The following is a 22898-nucleotide window of genomic DNA, read 5'->3' on the forward strand; positions in this document are numbered from 1 at the left end:
TAGAAATATTTACCAGTTATACAAGGTACAAAGTGAACAATTTTTTTTTTAGCTCCAATTCCCAGTAGCTTGTCTTTTTGAGAAGACTGTACCATTGCAGATTAAAGCCTTCAGCAACATACCCCACATCTTTCTTGACGTGTCTAACACACACAGAAGAAATGATGCTGCATTCATGGTACACTGCATGTAATAATCTGCAGGTTGTTCGAAGTGCAAAATAGAAAAAAACAACATTGCTTAGACCACAAATGTGTGTTTTTGTTAGCTCTGTCAGAGCATGTAAAGATCATAAAAAGCTACTTTAACTACATGTTTGCAGTTACATTGGCTACTGGTACTGTGAACTTACATGAATCACAATATTCAACATTCATGCAGTATGTTAGAGTGAAGATGCTGTACAGCTACAACAGCCATCAACTGTGAGTAGCTTAGCAAATAGTGTTAATAACAAGCTAGCTGGCTAAAATGAATGAAAACTAAAATGTTAATGACTACATTCTTAAAACAGCAATTAGTATGCCCAATGTCAATGTTAATTCAATTTCACGGTCTTAAAAACTATCCATTGTTACTGAGGAGTCCAAAACAGTGGATTCTACAATTATATGGTCCTAAATGTGAACATTGTAATTCTGTGGTCCTAAAACTGTGGACAGTGATATAAAGCCCCTAAACAGTGAACGCTTATTGGGAGGACTTAATTAGCATGCTAGTTGTAAAGTTGATGTTAAAGCTCTATAACTTTAGTTTAAATTCAAAGCTTTATTAGCCTGACAGTAAGACCATTAACAGAGGGGTCTTAAAGTAAGGACAAAGTAATTAACTTGTCCTAAAGAGAGGACAATGAAACTGGGTAATCCTAAGATGGGACAGTGTAATCAAAGGGTCCTAAAGAGAAGACATTGTAACTCACAGTCCAAAAGAAAAGACAATGCCTCTGAGCAGGCTTATAGCCAGGGCAGTGTAATTGTGGGGTCATAAACAGAGGTAATTTTGTAGTCCTGAATAAAGGACAGTGTAACATAATGGTCTTAAAGAGAGGACAGTTCTTGGACCTAAAGCGAAGACTGTCAGAAAAACCCCATGTGTTCCAAATGGGAACCATCCTGACAGAGGACAATGTAATCACATGGACCCTAAAGCTAAAGACAATGTAATTGGGTGGTCCAAAGGAGTGGACAGTGTAAACACATTGGCCTAATGGGAGCACAGTGTAAATATATGGACCTAAAGGGAGGACAGTGTAAATACATGTACCTAAAGCGAAGACCATTTAATTGGGTGGTCCAAAGCAGAAGACCGTATAAATACATTGGCCTAAAGGTTGCACAGTGTGAATACATGGCCCTAAAGCGGGGACAGTGTAAATACATGGACCTAAAGGGAGGACAGTGTAAATACATGGACCTAAAGGGAGGACAGTGTAAATACATGGACCTAAAGGGAGGACAGTGTAACAACATGGAGCTAAAGTGTCCACTGTTCAAAAGAATGTACAGTGTAATCAAGTTGTCCTAAAGACAGAAGCTTAAAGCATAACCTAGCTCTGATCCTTTTTGTTATACCTTTCTGAATGTAACAACAGTCTGTATATCAATGTTCTATATCTTGCTGTGCTTGGAAGAGACTTACTGGACTTTTCAAGTGTCTCATTCTCCTGAACCTGTGCACTTTTGCTACAGAAACCTTTTCCATGTGTATTTAAACATCATTAGGTTCAGTATTTCCATATGCTACATACAATTTAAGACAAGCTACTTTCAATGATTGACAGACAAGCAAAGCTGCAGGATGAAGTGCATGAAGTATGATTCAGGGCTATCAAGGGATGCTGCACCTCACCTTTACACTTTGATAATGGAATGTCAGAAACTCTTCAGGAGCATTGATAGCTGTCCTCACACCCCCAGTGCCACCAGAATGCACAAAAAGTCATTGTGGAAGAATGGAAGAGCTCAGTAATAAAACATGGCTGTGTGATATGAAGTTTGATCAGGTTTGTTCAGCAATGTTTCCTCTGACTGGCTTATTCATCATATGTGCACTTAAAATTGTGTTTTAACCAAACAATTTGTTCCCAACTACACCGCTTACTTTCTGTAGTGTAAATAAAATATCTCCCTGCATCCTGTTAATTCCCTGTGGTAGCTGTCCCAAATAACTCCAGGTAATTCATCACTGGCTAATTTTCCAAGTTACAGCTGGCCTGACAAATGCTAGATAAGAAATTTATTAAGGACTCACATACTAAATGCTGGACCTTATACTCCTCTGCTTCTGAACCGTTGCCAAAGGCAACAGAAACAGACCACAATCTAGTCCCTCAGGATGCAGTAATTTACAGCATTAGGAACACTGCCATATTCATAAGACACACTTTTATGCTAATACCCTTGGCTATTCAGTTACTTCTCCCACTTGGCATGAAGAGCATTAAAACCTGACGTATCTTGAAGTGCGACATGATCGGGGTGTGTCAACGAAGCTCCAAGGAGTCTGTGGATAGTCACTGGGCTGAGAAAGCAGATAAAATAAAGCCAGTCAAGTGGCTCTATTCCCTGAACCATTTACACTAGAGCCAAGGGGAAGGTAACCGTAGGATCTTTGAGAACCTGTGTCTGCATAAACAACATAAGGCTCGTCTCTCCCACAGAGGAGCGAGTTATTCTGTCCTACAAGCCAGCTTGCTGCTGAATAATTTACAACACAGTACAACAGTTAAAGCTAAACTTCTTTTAAAGCTAAGCCACCAGAACATTAAGCAGCTCAGACCCCACAAGAGACACAGACCAGAAGAAAAGCAAAGAAACAAACGAATATAGATGGCACTTATGCAACAAAATAAAGAAAAATACTGGAGTAAAATAATAACATGCAGCAGTGAGGCATGACAAAAGCATGACAAATACTCTGTGAGTGGAAGATAGACACTTTTTTGTTGTAGCTTGTAACTTCAACACTTGCTCCGTTTGTTCTTGGACAAAATATGCAGCTTACGGCTGATGACGAAACACGATTTTGCATGGAGGAAATGTGGTATTTTTCCCCACCAGCTAGAAGAGTAACTCAACCAGCTCATTCAGCAGGGTGCCAGACTGAGGAAGCTCAGAAGTGATACATGCACATAGTCACTCATGTTTGTAGGAAGTCAAGCCAGCAAAACAAATGCAACATTCAAAAGAGAAATTATAAATAGGTTAAAAACAAACTGATTTTTTTTATTAATAAACAAGCCAGAGAGCTAAAATAGAAATAAGGGCTATGTGATGAGTGAAAGGAGAGTATAAAAAGAAAACTATACTGTACCTTAAATGATAATATTATTCTAAATAAGATCTCAATAAAATAAAAGCTCTAAATAAAATAAAACGACAGGAAAAAAAAACTGTTGCACTCTGCAACCGAGGTCGAGAAGCTGATTTATTTGTTTGTTTGTTTGTTTGTTTGTTTGTTTGTTTGTTTGTTTGCACAATGTGAATTCAGATGAACTTAAAGAATTCCAGAAGAAACATTAAATAAAAAAAATGCATTAAACTCTTAAGAATCAGATCATCTATATATTTTTATTCTTGTAACTTGGACATTTTGCACTCTTAGTCTGCTGCAGGGTTCAGAGTTTTAAGAGCATTTTAAATGTTTGCTAGAAATGATACTATTAATAGCGACTCAAATGTCAATCATTAGCAACACCTACTGCACATGGCTGCATCATTAACATTTACGTTTATGGCATTTGGCAGACGCCGTTATCCAGAGCAACTTACAGAAGTGCTTTAAATACATCCTAGTTCACTGGGTTATGGACTAAGAGTATTATCAGTTTAAAAAACTCCGATAGCGAGGTATAGTATTGGTAGGTTTTCAGTCATTGCTTGAAGATGGTCAGTGACTCAGCTGTTGGAATGTCTAAAGGAAGTTCATTCCACCATGAAGCCTTGATACATGCTTATCAAGACCAAAGCCTTGATACATGCCTACCTTGTACACTAAGAGACGGAGTACTTATCAGTATTTTCATTATAGAAGATCCGCCTTATCAGTATTTTCATGAGATTTAGATTTCAGTGTCAGTTACTGAAAAAAGTCATTTTTAAAAGACACATACTGCATATGACAATGATGAATGTGTCACAGACAGCATTTGTAAACCCAAATTCAAATTCAATTTATTTGTATAGTGCTTTTAACAGTTCCCATTGTCTCAAAGTAACTTTACAGAAGTATGGAAAGAGAAGAGAGAGGGGAAAAAAAGAAATCAATATATCAAAATAAGAAGAAGAAAAAATAAAGTTAAAAATAAATAAGCGAATACAAAAATTGAAAATACTACATTATATACTGTATCTACCCCTATCCTTAATCCCTAAAGGCAATGGCAGAAAGGAAAAACTCCCTGAGATGATATGAGGAAGAAACGTTGAGAGGAACCTGGCTCAGAATGGAACCTCGTCCCCATTTGGGTGACACTGGACAGTAAATAATATAAATGTAAATAATGTTCTTTTTCTCTAAAATGCCACTAAAGAAATGGAAGACAGTAACCAACACAAACTCTGTCGCTTCCTCTGTTGTCATACTAATCACACACATTATGTATATATACTCCTTCAAAACCACAAGTATCCACACAGTGTTTTTTTGTTTTTTGTTTTTTTTTTGCCTAATGTTATCGAGCTTCCCATCCTGTGTTGTTATTCCGGTTAAAAAAAAAATCTTCGTTATGTCAGTTTTTATATTAAGCATTCTAACTTGCAACTGCTGTTGCTTCTTACAATTACTACACACATTCTTACCTTATATTAAAGGTGTTACCTGCTTTCCATGAATAATTACTGTTTGTTAAAAGTAATGTAAAGTGTTACTAGCTCTTTTTAATTGCTTGAGAAACACTGAATGAAATCAAACTGAATCTCTCTGCACATCATTGGTTTAATTTGTTTATTTTCAAAATTCAATCATTAAAACCCATTACCTATTTTTAATCACACCTCATACTTTCTAATAACAAAATGACAATATGTGAATTGACGATGATAAATTGCCCATAGCTGACGATGTGTGTATGTTGCCCTGTAAAGGACCATAGGACCTCAGCACATATCCAGTGATGAGGATAAAAATGAATAAATGCTTAAAACTACTTTGTATACTTTATAGTAAAATTTTATGAGCATGTACAATTCAGAGCAGTCATCATGTCTATATGGCCCAAACATGAGGTATGTGGACATCTGTCCATCACACACACACACACACACACACACACACACATATGTGAGCCTTCCTCTGTTTGTTATTAAGAAGCACACAGTTGTCTATAATGTATTTGTACATTGCAGCATTTAGATTTTCCTTCACTAACACTAAGAGGCCCAAACCTGTTCCAGGATGATTAAAAACAAGGGCTATAAAGACATGAAGGAACTCAAGTGACCTGCACAGATCCCCGACCTTTAAAATGAATGTGAACGCTGACTATGACCGAGGTCACCTTGTCTGACATCAGTGCCTGACCTCACTAATGCTCTTGTGGCTGAATGAGCACAAATCCTCATAGCAACATTTCAAAATCTTGTGTAAAGCATTCCTGAGTACTTGATGTTATTAGAGCAAAGAGGGGGTCCACATTAAATACCTGTTGTTCTAAACAGGATTTTCAATCAGCACATGGTATTGGTGCAATGTCTACATACATTTGGCCACATCATAGCGTACATCCTTTGTTGAGACAGCTTAGTTTTGTCATTTATATTCATTTGAATAGATTAGCATTAATTTGCCTCTATAAAAGTAGTTATTACAGAGAATCAAGTAACACTACTGTACATAATAAGGTAAGGAAATAAGAATACTGCTTTCTATAATGCTGTTTTTTGATACTTAGACATTGATTCATAGCTAATAAATTTGTTTAATATGTGATCTCCCATACTAAAGCTTTGCTTCTACATTTTATGGTTTTGAGCTTCTGGGGATCTGACAATTAAGGCATTTCCATTTCCCCAGACGTGCACTAGAACCCTGTGAGTAGTGTATTCACAGAAACCACCACTGATCACATTACTGATCACATCAAACTGATCACACTTCAAATCCCATCTTTGATTTAAAATCCTGCCATGCAGCATTGAGCTTAAGCCTTTTAGGTCACTCTGTTTCACTCTGTTTCTACTACATTCAGTGGCACATAAAATTTAATAAACTTTCCCAAGAATAATCAGAGACATATTGGGCCAGGATCATATACTGTATAAGTGTACTGAATGTTTTTCACTTTTAAGCAGGACCAGATTAAGACCACACACAGTATTTACACACTGTATCACAATTTAACATCAATAATCAAAACCCTCTGATATATAAGGTCATAGGTTTTAAAATAAAAAAGGTATAAGCCTAATGTACTGTATAACCCTACAGTATGTACTGTATAATCATTCTAAAAGCTCTAGGAATTCAACTTCCCATACTGTATATACACAAATAAATGAGATCTCTCTGCTACTACTTTCAAAGTTTTATTTATTTTATTATTGGAAAAACGGGTTGACTATAGCTCATATATCAAACACAAAATTCATGTCATCATCCACTCAAAATCTAGCGCGTTTCTCTTCAGTTCTGCTTCATGAAGATTTTGGACCTTCAGCGAGAAGAGGCCTACCCTGTGAGGATCCTGAGGCAAATAGAGACGTGCCAGCTAAAGTTGGTTTAAACTTCAATGAAGATTCTGGCATTCAGAGAGAAGATGCCAACTACAGTACATGTGGTCTATGAGGCAAACAATCCTCATAATCATTACACAATTGTCAGAATATATAGGAAGGACATTATTCATAATTACACTCTCCCATGTTTATAAAAAATTATAATCACACCCTTGAGTGTCAACCAAATGAGGATGAGACGAACCAGACTAAAAAGGGAGCCCATCCTCATTTGGTTAACACTCTCCGGTGTTTATAAAAAATTATAATCGCACCCTTGAGTGTCAACCAAATGAGGATGGGCTCCCTTTTTAGTCTGGTTCCTCTCAAGGTTTCTCCTCTTCCATCTAAGAGATTTTTTCCTTGCCACAGTCGCCTCAGTCACCTCAGGCTTGCTCATTGGGAATAAATACAAACATTTAAATATGGCTTTTTAATCTTGCATGTTTGTATAATATTAATCTTTTATAATATTAAACTTTTGTACTATGGTTCTTATGTTCTGTAAAGCTGTTTGAGACAATGTCATTGTCAATAAATTTGGAGTGAATATGAATTTGTATTACACAGTGATTTTATTTACTATATTTCCTCATCCTTATTGAAATTGCTGGCCACAGTCCTGGCCATTGCCAACATCTGACGTGTGTCTAAATGGTTTACAGATTGACTTGCATCAGATGCAGCATATACAGTAGGTGTTGATTTTAACCCAGGTTTCAGTGCTGTGAGATGACACAGTGTGGTACAGTGAAGGTGGTCACTGCAGGTGCTGATAAGCTGTGAATGCTAAATAGTGTGAAAACGTTCAGTAGCATTGTGCTAAGAGCTATTTCAATACAATTATTTTTTCACAGTTCATGTGGGCAGTTTAACTGTAACCAGCAGCCTTGAGTTTGACACAAACTCAAAGCTGCTTTAAAGATGCTTTAGAGCACCTTACTGTACCAATGGATGCTCTTCTACCCGGTTTTATAAATGATGAAATCATTGATGTCTCTAATAATGACACATTCCAGGGACATCCATGTCAGTTGGCTTAGTCTCACTGGGTCCAATAGCAGACTGTAAGCTATTTTTTTCTATTAAATGTATACTGCAGATTCACTAAACTTGCTAATGCAGATCAGCATGAGTATAAAGATAATACATGTGAATGTGTCCCTTTATTTGTATTCACACTTTCTCACGCTATAATTAGGCTAGTTGTCAATCATTCAGCAGTAGCACAAATGACAGCCAACCAGGGGTATGCTCCAAGCTCAGTCCCTAGTGGCTTCAATCCCACCTAGCCCTTATTACACCCTGGCTCTGCTCTCAAATTTTAATGCACAAAGTTTGAAAAGTTGTGGATAAAGAATAAAGATATATTATAGTATTTGTACAATCCTAATAAAAGATCACACTTTCCTGCTAATTCCCTTTTAGAGTATTTTATCAACTGAGAAATTTAGGAAGCAATATGAAATATCTGAGGATCACACACTAACATCTAGGGATCACACATTAGCTGACATGTTGCTGAACCAACCTGAGCACACCAGACTCATACAGTACATGCTTTTCTGTTTCTAGGAGATGGCAAAAAAAAAAAAAAACATATTTAGAGTTGCCAACACTTGCAGCTGTTGTTAGCACTTCTGTCTTGTTGTTTTCCTGTGGAGTTTAGAAAGAAATGTACATGTATTGGCATAGAGGCTCTGTCTATGGTCTTATAAACACCTTTCCCACTGATCTCTTTTAAATTCAGCAACAAATTTAGCAAACTAATTAGATAAGCACCAGTAGTTAATTTAAACTAAATTTAGCACTTACAGTATACACTCACTGAGCACTTTATTATGAGCAACTGTACACCTACTCATTCGTGCAATTATCTAATCAGCTAATTGTGTAGCAGCAGCGCAATGCATAAAAACATGCAGATACGGGCCAACAGCTTAGGTTCACATCAAGCATCAGAATGGGGGACAATGTGATTTCAGTGATTTTGATAGTGGTGTGATTGTTGTTGCCAGTTGGGATGGTTTAATCTCCTGGGATTTTCATACACAAAACAGAATGGTGCAATACAGAAAAAACATCCTGTATGCATCAGTGCTGTGGACAGAAAAGCATTTCAGAATACACAATATGTAAAACATGTAGATGGGCTACACGCAGCGGAAGACCATGTTAGATTCCACTTTGCTCAGTGAACACCTGAAAGTTAAAGCTGCAGTGGGCACAAATTCACCAAATCTCGGATTGTTAAAGACTGAAAAAACATAGCCTAATCTGAAGAATCTCAGTTTCTGCTGAGGAACACAAATGGTAGGGTCTGACTTTGGCACCAGCAACATGAATCCATGGACCCAAATAGTCTTTTGTCAACAGTCCGGGCTGATAACGGTGGTGTTTCCTGTCACACTTTGTGTCCATTAATAACAATCAGTCAGCCCCTGAATGCCAGAGCCTATTTACCATCTTGGCTACATCCAGCATAATAATTCACCAAGTCGCAAAAGTAATCTCAAACTGGTTTCATGAACATAACAAGAAGTTCAGTGTTCTTCAGAGGGCTTCTCAGTCACCAGATATGAATCCAATAGAACACATTTGGGATTTGGTAGAACAGGATATTCCTAGCATGAAAGTGCATCTGAAAAATCTGCAGGAATTGCTTGATGCAGTCAGATCAACATGGACCAGAATCTCAACAGAATATTTCCAAAATCTTGTGGAGTCCTTGCTATTAAGAATTAAGGTTGTTCTCAAAGCAAAGGGAGGTCCTACCCAGTATTAGTCTAGTTTTCCTAATAAAGTGCTCAGTGAAGGTATGTCAGATAAGTATGTTTGATTTTTTTTTAAGCACATCATCTATTTTTGATTATATACTTCAAGTGCTTATTTATTACTATAATTCTCATCCACAGGAAATGAAACATAAGTACCACGTTGTTATATTCTGACTCATGCTGACTAGCCAGAGATGTGTCTGTGACACTCATACAACTTTCATTTTTTCTTTTCCATCTATCCACTTCATTTTCTGATATTTTCAAATAACAGAGCTGATCACCACAGACATAGTCAGGGTTGCCATGTAATAAAAGTAAAAAAAAAAAAAAATCCAACTGCAGTTTATTTTAACAAAGAAGAAATTCGTTGATTTTGTATGTACATAGTCACTTGAAATCCATGCTTTACTTAATCATCATATTTACTGCAGTTTATTATTTAAAAATCCTTTCCAAATATTTGCAAATTATTTGATGTTTTTTAGCTAAAATAATCAGCTACCACAGAAGTGGAGTGGCATTTACTCAACCTTTCCTTACAGTACGCTAGCGATCCATTCAGTCAGCAGAATGTAAAATGAATTATCAGATATTTATCACCGCAAGTCTGTTATAAGATTAGGACACTGTTGGGTTTCTGTTTGTAGAGTATCGAGACTCTGTGTTTAGCTGCTGTTGAGAAGGGCCGGTGGGAACGAAGAGGGGTATGAGCTGGTAAAGAAAAAAAGAAAAAAAGAAAAAAAAAAGACTTGAAAATAGAAGAACCAGTCATTTACAGAAAGATGAAAAAATGGATACATTTTTCTTTCATGGGTATATTAAAAGCACAAAGAAGATGGCAGAAGCTTTAACTGTGTGCCATTGTGGCCTTTCTCCATAATGTATAAAAAAAAAAACTCTTTTATTCTCTTTTGATTTTGTAATATTTCATACTTGAGTAGTTCTCTCTCCTCCTGAACCACTTTACAGAATATATCTTTGCATTTTCCTCAAACCAAAGCCTTGTGAAATCCACCTAAGACAAATGATCTCGAATAAAGATAGATTTGATCTAATCCGTATGTGTGTGAGCTGAAATCTGTTCAAATAGAGTACAAAAAAATAAAAAAAATCAGGGAATAGAAACACACTGCCAAAACCCATTTTTTTCTATTTCTGTCAATTGCAGTATGATGCTGCATCAAGGTAATAAAAATACAGTTCATACTAATAAATAATATAGGCATAAGGAAATGTATAGATTTAAATAAGCACCGAATTATAGTCTAATATGGTATATTGTGAATATATTAAGGCTGATTGTCATGCTCACTATAGGGAAAGGATCCTAGTCATGATGAATGACACTAATCATGCAATCACTGAAAATTCGTCGATTTACAAAATGAATTCCACCCACATGAATTGGCTGGAAGCCTATAAAGTACTTGATACAGCACATCGTAATTTTTGTATAATGAACTAGAAATAACCTAATATTTTGTTCCAACAGTGAAAGAAAGCATGAAGCTTAGAGTAGAGTTGAAAACACAGATGTGAACCAGTCATGAATTATTCATTTCTTTTGTTATTTCGTGTGCTGTCAAAAACGTGTGCATAACTTAATGTGACGCCAAGATCCAAATCTAAGGTCATGAAATTGTAATGTGTGGACAATGTACATTTGTCATGATTTCATTATGTTATTTTAGGTCTTACAATGATAACATTCATAATGTCATATATTTTGAATGTTATATGTCATATGTGTCATATGTGTGTATTCCCAGACGGAGAATAATGAATGGCATTTCACAACAAATGTGTTTAGAACGTCAGACATTGGTGATATACGTAGTGCCGCTCCCACACTGGGACCGAAAATGGACTGAAATTGAAGGTCAGAATAACATGTAACTGAGATTCATTTCTGTTTTCAGAAATTCCACATGAAGAACACAACACAGATGTAACCGAAGGGTCTGGTCTGAACACCAGGGTGAACCATTTCAGTATTAAATCCTCACTATGTGCATACAACTCAACTCTAAATAGATCTAAAAGCTTTTTCATTTTAAGCTCTTACTGTTTTGTTCATGCTCACACAGTAATCAGGCTTTACTGAAATATTTAGTTTGAAAAATGCTGAATCATTTCTTGTATATCCGGAATTCCTTCTTCCTGCACGAAGTCCAATACCGAACGTTATGTTCAGCTGTTCATGTAAATTATCTCAAACAAGTTGACATGCTGTTTAACTGACCTGCGAAAGCCTCCAGTCAGAGTGATAGTGATATCTGGATTGACACAGTTGGCAACCTCCTCTATTATCTGACCCAATGCCTCGGCCTCAGCTTTGCTTACTGGCTTTGAGATGTCTTCATAATACTGGAATCCTGGCAACAAAGAAGATATTAATTAAGCAATTAAGTAGCAACAGTACTCATTAACTCTACAATTAAATCAGCAGCCATCCCAAAACAGTGGGTGTCGCATCGTATGGGTTTTCTCTTGTATTACGATGGTTTATGATGTCAAATACAGATTATGCACAGAACAGAAAAAAAAGAGCTCTCACAAGAATGTCTCTCGCAACATACTGCATGTCGAGCATGAACGTCAATAGAATCAAACTGGAGAAAATCATTTTGATGAGCAGAACTTTAAGGGCTGTACATAATTGTCCATACGTGACTTCATTCCCTTTAGAGATTGATATAACCCTAATTGAGCTGTTTAACTCCTCCAAATCTAAAGCACTTAGCAAAGGCAATTATCTTAATTATGTATCTCCTATTAGCACTACAATCATTGTCGCGCCTGCATATGGCAGCATCACAGACAAAAGTTGAGTCTCTTGTAGTTTATGGGTGAGGCCCAGTCATTTTCATTTCCTCCAGCTGGTAGTTAAGTGCTTTTTTTTTTTTTTTTTTTCTGTGGCTGAAAATGTCTCGGTGCAGTTAACCTCTATTACAGCCAAGAACAGTTAATCCCAGCTATCATCTGTACCCACTTATGCCTCCTCTAATGCACTCTCTCTCTATATATACCCGCTCTGTAGTGCTAAATCCTCTCTACACATAACGAGCAGCAGTTTCGTTGCACACTGCATTCATTTTAAAGCAAGACAAATGTTTAAGTTTATTTAATTTGAAATGCCATTAACATGCTTTTTTTTGTGAATATAAAGTTCTTTAATAATGTTATAGACGGTTCTCTGGTCATTTGTCACTCAAAATCTATTGAACGTCACATTAACCTGAATTATTATTATCGACATTCAGTGTATCATACTGCAGCTATAAAGCTGTACTGGTATGACTTTAACTACAGGTTTCTCATTCTGTCAGACTGGAGTGAATTTCATTTCCATCAGAAATTCTGCACGCTCACACAGCCTAAAAACGAGATGGAAAAATTCTGATCAATTCAAGCAAGCAACCAATATATTGTATTGTGCAGCACACCTGAGGCACGGCGTATATTTCCCAGAAAGTTCCTCAACTCAATCTGCATAATTGTTTAGGAACAAGCTTGTTTATAGTCCAGCAGGTTGCAAATGAGTGTCTGTGTGTGTGCGTGTATGTCTGTGTTTGTTGGTGGGTGGGTGTGTTTGCCTATGTTAAAAAAAAACTAACACAGATGCCTATTAAAAATCAGTTGTGTAGTGGCAGTAAAAACCTGAGCCTCATTAAACTTTCACCTCACAACAGATTTTCATAACAATCAGCAATTAACAACACAACCCTCCATTAGAAATCCAAATTAGAATGCAGTGTTGAAACTTACCACCTGTTTGTAACAGGTCAGGCAATTTAACATTTTTATAACTGCAATAACACGATCAGATCATAACTCTGAAAAGCATCATAAGGGAAGTAAGTCTGGCCTTTGGGCAGCTGGCCTTTTTAAGCTGCCTGACTGATGACGGAGTGTTCTCATTGTGTTTCTGCGGGAGAGCTGCAAAGCCTTGGCATTTTGTTCCTCTCTCTGTATCTCATCTACCCACAGCCATCTGTATCTGTGAGAAGCCCATGTGGTGCCAGGTCTGTGTGTGGAATATGTCTATAGTCAGCCAATGGCCTGTCATTGAAGCTTCTTAATACAGGGCATTGTACACATCTCTCCAAGAGAGGAGTGAAATGTCTCAGAGAAGAGAAAAAATGTACAAACTGCTGCAGATGAGAGCTGCAAAGGAAATTAAGTCACACAGTACAGCTTAGGGCAACTTAACAAAGCAGGAACGAACAGAACAGCCTGCGGAGATTCGGAGAGACATGGCAGAGGTAGTATTAACACAGTGACAGCCAAATGATGAATGGCACTTTGATGGAAACATTCATCACTCATCTGACACGGTTTCAAGATTTACTTTTGCTAGAGTAATCTGGCATCATTGCAAAATTGCTAGAGCTACAAATAATAGGTAAACAGTGCAAAACTTGCAGAATATTGCCTCATTCACAGACAAGCGAGGCTAGGTAATAGATGTTTTGATTAGACCTTATGTAAGAATTTGTACCTGAAGTGCCTGAACCTTCTCTTAGTTATTTAAAATCCACATTAGTGTCACAATTTCCCTCTCTCACCATATGTCTCAGCTCAGTAAGTGTTTCTTACTCTTACTCGCAATACTTATGCCTTTATTTTGATTTTGAATCTGTTACTCATTGTGTACACCTGTTATGTCTTAGCACTTGATTTGTTGGTTTACGCATTGTCTATGTAAACTTAGTAAAGTCTTGTAAGTTGATGGGCCTTGTTTTGCATGTTCTAGTTTCTCTGCCTGTGATCCATACCTGTTTATTGTACTGTACCTACTTTTTGATTTGCTAAGAACTTGGGCCTTAATAAACTGATCACTGGTCTTACTTTGTATCTTTCACCCAAAGTTTCCCAATCTCACGGCAGCTATTAAGCCAAGACACGTGAAGCACCTGCATCATTTTGTAACACTAAATTTGCTTCTGCTATGCACCGAAGACATTTATGTTTGACATCAAAATATATTTTGGAAGGAAAGTGTACATGATTTCACAGACAATTCTACCCAGAAAAGAGGGTCATTTATTTTTCTCTTGACCCCAATGGCTATGTCATTTTTCCCATTCAATTTCCAATCTCTAAACAATTTCCGGATGGCTTTGACCACTGTGTCCCTTGGCTGTCCAAGTATTACATAAAATAAAATCTAAAAATGATTCTGATAGTATGGCAGGTGAGAGTATATGTAGAATCAGCATGTCAAAACCATTATAAGGTTATATCCAAGGTTTTATATAGAAAAAAATAGTAAATATGAATGCATCTTTTTCTTAAAATGCACGCTTGAAATCCTAGAATTACACAAAAAAAAATTAGGAAACAAATATATACAACATAAATATCTACAGATTTGGTATCCCAGCATTTACTATTTGACTATTTGTGTTACTAATGATTGTAAATGTGCTACCTGCTCTTTGCATCCTGTTTAAGTGTACGCTGGAGTCAGAGACGATCTGCTCCAGGCTACGCAGGCCTTGGCGATACCACTTCTCTGCTGTCTTGGGTCCAACACCGAACACACTGGTAAAAATCTTATATAAAAGCAAACTATTCAGACAATCCCAGGCAATGAACGGCGTTGCTCTAACTTCATAAGAATGTTGTTGCTACAGCTCCAGTGCATTATTACTTGATGGTGTCGGGTTTTATGCACTCACACACAAAGATATTTGACATACAGATCAATTTCATTAAAAATGCATTATCCAGAGAGATTACTGTAGTATGCAGTAGACTTTCTGATTAAACAAATCATGTCAAGAAAACATGTAAGGACTAGTTGTGATAGAATGGAGTGCAATGAAAATCAATTCTTGTCGTTCTTATTTCATAAGCAATATGAAGTTGAATGTCTCACCATCTTGCCCCCTTCAAAACGTCAATAGACTCACTTTTGTTCTTTTCTCTACAAAGAAAATATTACGTTTGCTTCTCAGCAGCTTACCTTCAGAGTTTGATATCTCTCATCTGTTAATACCTCTTCAACTTTGGAGGACGATCCACACTCTAAAATATCCTGCAGAAGGAAATAGGAAATACAAAAGAAGTAAAAAAAAAAAAATGTGTACTTTTGTATTTTTCATGTACTGTGAAAGGAGAGCCATTAGCAGAATGTGAATTGTTCTCTCTGAATGCATTCAAAACTCTTTTCATACTGTATATACAGTCGGCTCGATTTATATCCCATTTCTACAGCACTAGTGAAAATGCTTCTATTTTCTATTCTTTTTTAATATAATGAAACAATTGTCATTACACCTTATATTACTGGCTACAATTTCAGTGAAATGTAAAATCTTTGAAAGGTTCTCAGTATTTGGTTTGTTTCCTTTTTATGTGCACTTTCAAATTTATGCAAAACCAAATGATTTTAGATCAAATCAATCTTAAAATAATATCACAATTATTGTAGGATTCTTTATTAGGTCTATAGATGTATATAGATTTAATATTGTTTACATATATTGCGATTAAACACTTACTTTCTTTGTTTCAAATATTTCACATTTTAACAAAAATAAATAAATGAGAATTTTCGTTGTGGACAGACTTTTGGACCCCGCTGCACCTGTGATGTGTAAGCATCTGCACAACGGTAAGTATTCATACATTTTCTGACCTTGTGTCAGATCAATTTGGGTTTGTTCTCATATAAGATTGAATCATTTCCATACTATTGCCTTTAAATAAATTGTGTGAATTCCTAAGCATGAGCTAAGTATTAATGGGTATCTGAGTTTCGGGAGCTTTGCAGAGTCAGGAGCTTAGAAAATGCTGTTTTGCTGACCCCAGATCTGATCGGTGAATTGATTGATTTTTTCTTGTTTTTTGTTTTTTTGCTCCATCTGGAAGCTTTAAGCCAAAGCAGGAGAGAATCAATAAAGACAAAAAGCTAGTCAGGAATGGAGAGAGTGCTCAAGATATACTATGACATGTTCGCTAGGTTACTGATATTCATATTGATCTGAGAGTGTTTATATTGCCAAAATAAACTGAAAAATAGAAATACATTTTTTAGTGCCCACATTTCATAATGGGATTACCATACAGTATTTGTGGATTAGTAGTAAAACAGTTGCCCTATCCAACTGTGCTTTGAACTGTACAGCATCCCATTTTAATATCTTAAACTGAAATGTAAAGTTCATGTAGATTGTTTTCCAATTCATAAAAAAAAGTGCTGGTCTTAAATCTTGATAAATGTATAAACCCTATATATTGAATTGATCATAAACTCACTTTTACATAAACAGTATGTTAGCATGTCTCAATAATGAGGATGATAAAGCAGAATTATTATCATTCTCTAAAGCAGTGCTTCTCAAAGTGGTTCTCGGACACCTCCAGCAGACTGGAATGTTCAGCTAAGAGTCTGCTATATTATTCTTATTTTAAGGAAAAGATAATACAGAAATCAAAGTTAGTATCAGGTACTACCAACTACTGTTACTGTATAATAGTTCTTATTTGTCACCAAATCATTAAATCATTAAGCCTAGTTTATTTCAAATTATACCAGTCCCTCAACTGTGTAGGCTTTTTTTCTAATCTAACGCTTAATAAGATTTTATTTAAGACAGTAACACTAAATAAGTGAAAAAGAAGAATTTAATAAGCCATATGAATACCCAAGTACATGTTTATTTAACAGATGATTGATGGTTTTCCAATTTCCTGTTTGTCTATGACAAGATGGGCTACAAACATGTATATCACTGGAAAAAACTGCAAAGACGCACGATCCCCCACCTGTATAACAGCCATGGTCTCCGGTCCAAGGCAGGGAAGTCCCTCTATGCCGTTGATGCTGCGTATTGGCACTGGAAGACTCTTCAGTACAGACGCAGCTCTTTTGAAACCCAGACAAGGACCTTTACTCTCAATGAACTCATAGTTCTCTGCCAGAACTTCCAGAGCATCCTATAGCAGGATATGAATAATGAATCATTTTAATGATCTTTCAAAAGCTTAAGATTTTGGACTGAATCTGGTTGGTCAGAAGGTGTTTAATTTTCTCTAACAGGACATCCCCGGCTGGCTGAGATTCAAATCAGGAATTTATATAAATATAACTTTTAGTTTTCTAATCCTACATAATTTTTTCTATTGTAATAACTTATTCACAGGGACCTGTATGGCAGACACCACATCTATGTAAAAATACAATGGATTTTTGAAATGTTTATAGCTGTTAAACATAAGCAATAACAGGAACATTTCATGGATGTTAATCTACTGTACGTAGCTATAAACTGTTCAAATGTATGACGTCTGCTTCATTAACAATGGAAAAGAAATGAATTTTTTTAGCATTAGCAAATCGCTGTGGTATAAGTATAAAACATTTTTGTACATTTTTTAGGATGTGCTTTATTAGAAAACAATCAACTTTATGTGGAAACAGTAAATAACTACAATTTACAGTACATGACATAATGATATGAATGCTATGTCTTACTTAATGATATATGAACTAATGATGATAATCACAAACTAAAGAAGAGCTAACCTTATCCAGGTGAATTCATCTGGGAATAATTACCACCTTAAGTACACAATAGACCATGTAAGAACTATAGGGGTAAAATACACATGGAGTAAACTAAATCAAACTGCTATATCTAAGACTAAATCATCAGAAAATAATCTTATAGCATGCTGGTTTTATACCTATGTTAATAGATAATAGTGTTTGCTAAATGAACAAAATGTTACTGTATTTATTTCACCCTTGTGGGTAAACGAACAGAGCTAAAGGCTCAAGCCACCCAGAGGACTGGCTCTAGTACTACAGTGGGATTTGAAGTTGTTGAACGACACAAAATGAAATTATTCGAGATGCATTAACTGGTGTTTATCATTAGTGCAGAAGAAGAATCAAAGTAAATAATGAAAGCAATTCAATGCCATCAAGTGAAGGTGAAATTATATGAACAATTTGAAATGATGCACCTAGAATTTCTATTATTTATTATCAAGAATGTTTGATTTAATTCTCCCCATGTATTAATACATTAATTAACACTTAGATAAGGTGGTCGTTAATCATGCATGAATTTATAAGACTCACGTATTAGTTAAGCTTAGCTCTTCATTAGTTCATGATTAGTACATGCCTTAACTCATTATTAGTTCATATTTAATCATTAGAGAATAATAATTATTGTTTTATTGTAAAGTGTTGGTATTAAATCTGTTTCCCACTGAGCTGTAACTCATCACCTCATCAATGCTGCCATGCAGTGGGCCATGCTAGTCTTAATCTCAGTGCTAGTTTAATTTTACATTTTAATTTTTCCAGCCCATATATAAGCTCCTGGAACATAGTTCATGAACACAAAAGTATGCAGCAAATAAATAATGTGTGAATTAGAGGGTAAACAATAGGATGGAGGGATGAAAGAGCAGAGAAAGATGTGTGTCAGATAGGTGTGTGTATTTCTTAAGCACTGATCTGTGGTTACAGACCGACAGGGATCAAAGAACAGACTGGGTCACACTCGTTTCATCTCAGCGTCTTTTCTCTCTCTTTTTCTCTTTCTTTCTCTCCCACTCTCTCTCTCCCTCTCTCTCTTCCTCTCTCTCTCTCTCTCTCTCTCTCTGCTCATCTTCTGGATGACCGCACAGTGACTTGTGGCTTTGTGAGTACTGGAGAGGAACCTGTCATTTTCCACTTGTTCATAAGATTTCTCCCTAAAGGGACTGCAAACACACAATAACGCTGAAACACACACACGCATTCTAAGACACACATTACCCTTTTCTTACACAAATCAGGGCTGCTCAGAATTGTTGCGTTATGCCCCTGTTTGGGCTGCTCAGTATTTTGCATTATGCCCCTGTTTGGGATGTTCTGTTATTGGAAAATGATCTGCTTTTGGTTGAGATCTGCTGCGAGGAGGATGTGAGTTCAAACCTGGAAAAACCACACTGAAAACTTTGACACTTCAGTCTTCCCTTGACAAGCAATGTCGCTGATTACACAGAGAGATGCAAAGCAGGTGACAGGGGGGTGACTGGGAAGTGACGTTGAGGTGACAAGGATGTTGCTGGCAGCGTGATTCACTTCTTATTGCTCAGAAATAAAACATGGTAGCCTAATTAAATTTCCAGTAAGACAGAAATGTGTTTGGACTATTTGGAAGTAGCTCACTGTGTACTGATAGGAAGAAGCTGCTGACAGCAAGTGACAGGACGGCTGTGAATTGAAATGACATAAGCACTGAGTTTGTGAGAACGGACGGTGTGAATGAGTGGCAGAAGGGCTTAGGGATTATGCTTTTCCTATACTTTCAGCTCAGACTTCAGTTCGGGGTGTCCTATAATGCTGTGTGATAGATCAAGGATGTCAAACTCTGGTTTTGGAGGGCCAAACACATTTAGAACTGCCAAGCTGTTAAATCATTGATGGCATCTCAGAGTGTCAAAAACATCTCTACTCAATGCTCTAAGATTTGTGTAAGCAGACGTATGAGTGACTGATGGAAATGCTTACTAGTAACCATAAGATGTAAATAAGAGGCAAGTTGACATTGAGGTACAGCCTTTAGACACACACCACGGATAAGGAGCTTGGAACTGAATTCTCTTTTTAACTATTTAATTATAAATATTGTTCAAATGGCTTATTTAAAGATTTTAGCTTTTTTTAAATGTAAATTGCAAATATGACAGGAATCGGAATAAAATTGAATAATGTTTTGGACTACTTACGTCTACTTAAGTCTTAGATTTACCATATATTAGGGTTGTTGCTATTTTATTTAATAAAATATACGGAGTTGGTGTCTGTTTTTTTTTTTTTTTTGTCACTCCAAATATCCAAATCAGTTTCTGTAATTGGATTCATATCCAAATTGGGCATGACACAAAATGACAGGATTTTCTGTTCTTCTTTCTCTCGGTCTTCCTTCCTTCCTTCCTTCCTTCCTTCCTTCCTTCCTATGTTCAATTCCCTACCACTATACCCCTCAAAACAACAGAAAACACTGGGGGAAAATACGAGCTCTAAATGGCAGCTCAGTTTGCAGGGTCTGTGATTTCTGTGACAGTTCCTCAAACTCAGCAACATCACTTCAGCTCATAATTGATCAAAACTACTTTTTTTGTGCCTGACTGATATTTTCTGTCAACTGTAGTCAGTGTTTTCTCTAAAACATTTATAAATGCCATTAAAGGTTTTTTTGTTTTTTTGTTTTTTTTAAAACATTCATTTTTATACAAAAATAGATTTTTCATTTATTAATATTTATACATTGGCATTGTTTCACTATATCCTACATCTTTATCAAAATGTTTTAAAAACAGTGAAAATGTATACATTCACTCTAGTTTGTTCGCTGGTACTAAAAGATGAAGATACTGTAGTAATCAAACAATATGTTTCTTTACGATGTGCATATTCAAGCTGAAATGAGCGTCTGTCATGTTTTGTGCCTTACACTCAGTATAAAGTGGTTTAAATCAAATCTGAAGCCATCATGGGTACCAGGGGAAGATAGGCTGACTGTTTTTTTTAAACAACTGAAGATAACAGAAGATAGATTTTTCATTTTATAAGCTGTGGGAACAAGTATTTTATTCTGCTAGAGTAGCCCTTAATGAACATTTCTAGTGCACACAAAATTCACAGTGACAGGGCAAAGAAGGACACAAGCCAAACATGCTCGATTGGCATGCCTTAGACACACACACACACACACACACACACACACACACACACACACACACACACACACACACACACACACACACACACACACACACACACACACACACACAAATCTTAGATTCTCTTTTTTGAGGATAAACAGTCATCTTCAAACACAGTCTGTCTTACACACACACACACACACACACACACACACACACACACACACACACATGCTGTCCCCCTGTGGCGGTTAATGAGTGTATGAGCCTGATAATGGTGCAGATAAGAGAACGAAGGCCCGCTGTTCTGAGAACCACGGGGGTCTGTAGAGACATGACTAAGTGGAATCCAGCTTAGGGCTGATTATACTCCTACAAGCATATATCTGAGACCATGTCAGAGCATCATGCTTGGACACTTGCATAAGCTGTTGTGTTCAAAATTTTACATAATTACGGAGTGTCCGTTTAGAGGAAGTGTAACAGAAACCACCTGAATGTAGAGCCAATATACAGTACATTCACTGAGCACTTTATTAGGAACGCCTTCACATTTATGCAATTATCTAATCAGGCAATCATACAGCAGCAGCACACTGTATACAAGAGTGCAGCATCATGGAAATGTAAACAACAACAATCAAAACAGAGACAAAATGTAATCTAAGTGACATTATACCTAGTTGTTGGCATCAGACAGGTTGGTGTGAGTATTTCAGACACTGCTCAACTCTTGGTATTATCAGACACAATGCTATCTAAAGTTTACACAGAATACTGTAGTGTGAAAAACACAAACTATTAATTGGGTGACAGTTCTGTTGGTGGAAATGCCTTGTTGATGAGGGAAGTCAGAGCAAAATGGGCAGAATGGTCCAAGCCAACAGGAAGGACACTTATAATCACTCTTTACAACTGTGGTGAGAAGAAAAGAATCTGTGGGTACAGAGTTACCAAGACTGGACAGCTGAAGATTAGAAAAAGGTCAGGTCAAGTTTTTCTTCATCTTCTTCATGGTAAGAGAGTGACCGTGGAGATCAGCAGTAATAGAAATACTCAAACCAGCCTGTCTGGCACCAACCATTATGCCACAGTTAAAATCACTGATTTTCCCTTTTTTTACCCATTCGGATGGCAGATATGAACATTACCCAAAACTGTTAGCATGTATCTATATTAATGTGTGCATTGTTGCTACCACACTATTAGCTAATTGAATAATTGCATGAACGAGCAGTTGTACTGTAAAAATCAATTTCTGCATTTCAGTGTAGGGATAATAAACAGAAGACAACATTCACATAACGTTGTAAGGAAAAAGAATTAAAGTGCACAATCCTGCAGTATTAAATTCACACAATATCATGGCTATGATTTTCTGTAAATAAATCTTGGATATGATAATGTGATCATATTGCCATTCGTGAAGCAAACATGAAACCCAAGAGAAAAACTGATCTACCAGCTTGAGCTGTAAGTTATACAAGTTGTTTACTATGATACGGTTTTATCATAGGGGAGAAATCTTATTAAAGGCAGCATCCTGAGAAACCATCAGTGATTATATCTAAAGGGAGATCTTACTACGTGCTCTTCATCTGTTGCTGTCACTAAAGGTTATAGTTTTTAACAACTGCTACGTATGATCTTTAGTGAGTGAATATTTATGCTTGTAGTACATATATGCAGCACTTGCTGACTTTACATGGATTTAACTAGAATTTGT

At 36.5% G+C, this 22898-nt stretch overlaps 1 protein-coding gene across 3 annotated transcripts in view; it reads right to left on the reverse strand.

Moving 5' to 3' along the window:
* The window catches only part of dntt (deoxynucleotidyltransferase, terminal), a 107768-nt gene that overhangs the window by 65494 nt on the left and 19376 nt on the right, over positions 1-22898 (reverse strand). For all 3 annotated transcript variants that reach the window (XM_047811967.1, XM_027174836.2, XM_047811968.1), the window contains exons 4-7: positions 17270-17440; positions 15465-15536; positions 14928-15051; positions 11736-11868 (exon numbers count right to left, since the gene is read on the reverse strand). In XM_047811967.1, the coding sequence (XP_047667923.1) occupies positions 11736-11868; positions 14928-15051; positions 15465-15536; positions 17270-17440 (500 nt within the window). The remainder of the gene's footprint in view (positions 1-11735; positions 11869-14927; positions 15052-15464; positions 15537-17269; positions 17441-22898) is intronic.

The sequence above is a fragment of the Tachysurus fulvidraco genome, chromosome 4 (genome assembly GCF_022655615.1).
Source record: "Tachysurus fulvidraco isolate hzauxx_2018 chromosome 4, HZAU_PFXX_2.0, whole genome shotgun sequence".
NCBI classification, from domain to species: Eukaryota; Metazoa; Chordata; class Actinopteri; order Siluriformes; family Bagridae; genus Tachysurus; species Tachysurus fulvidraco.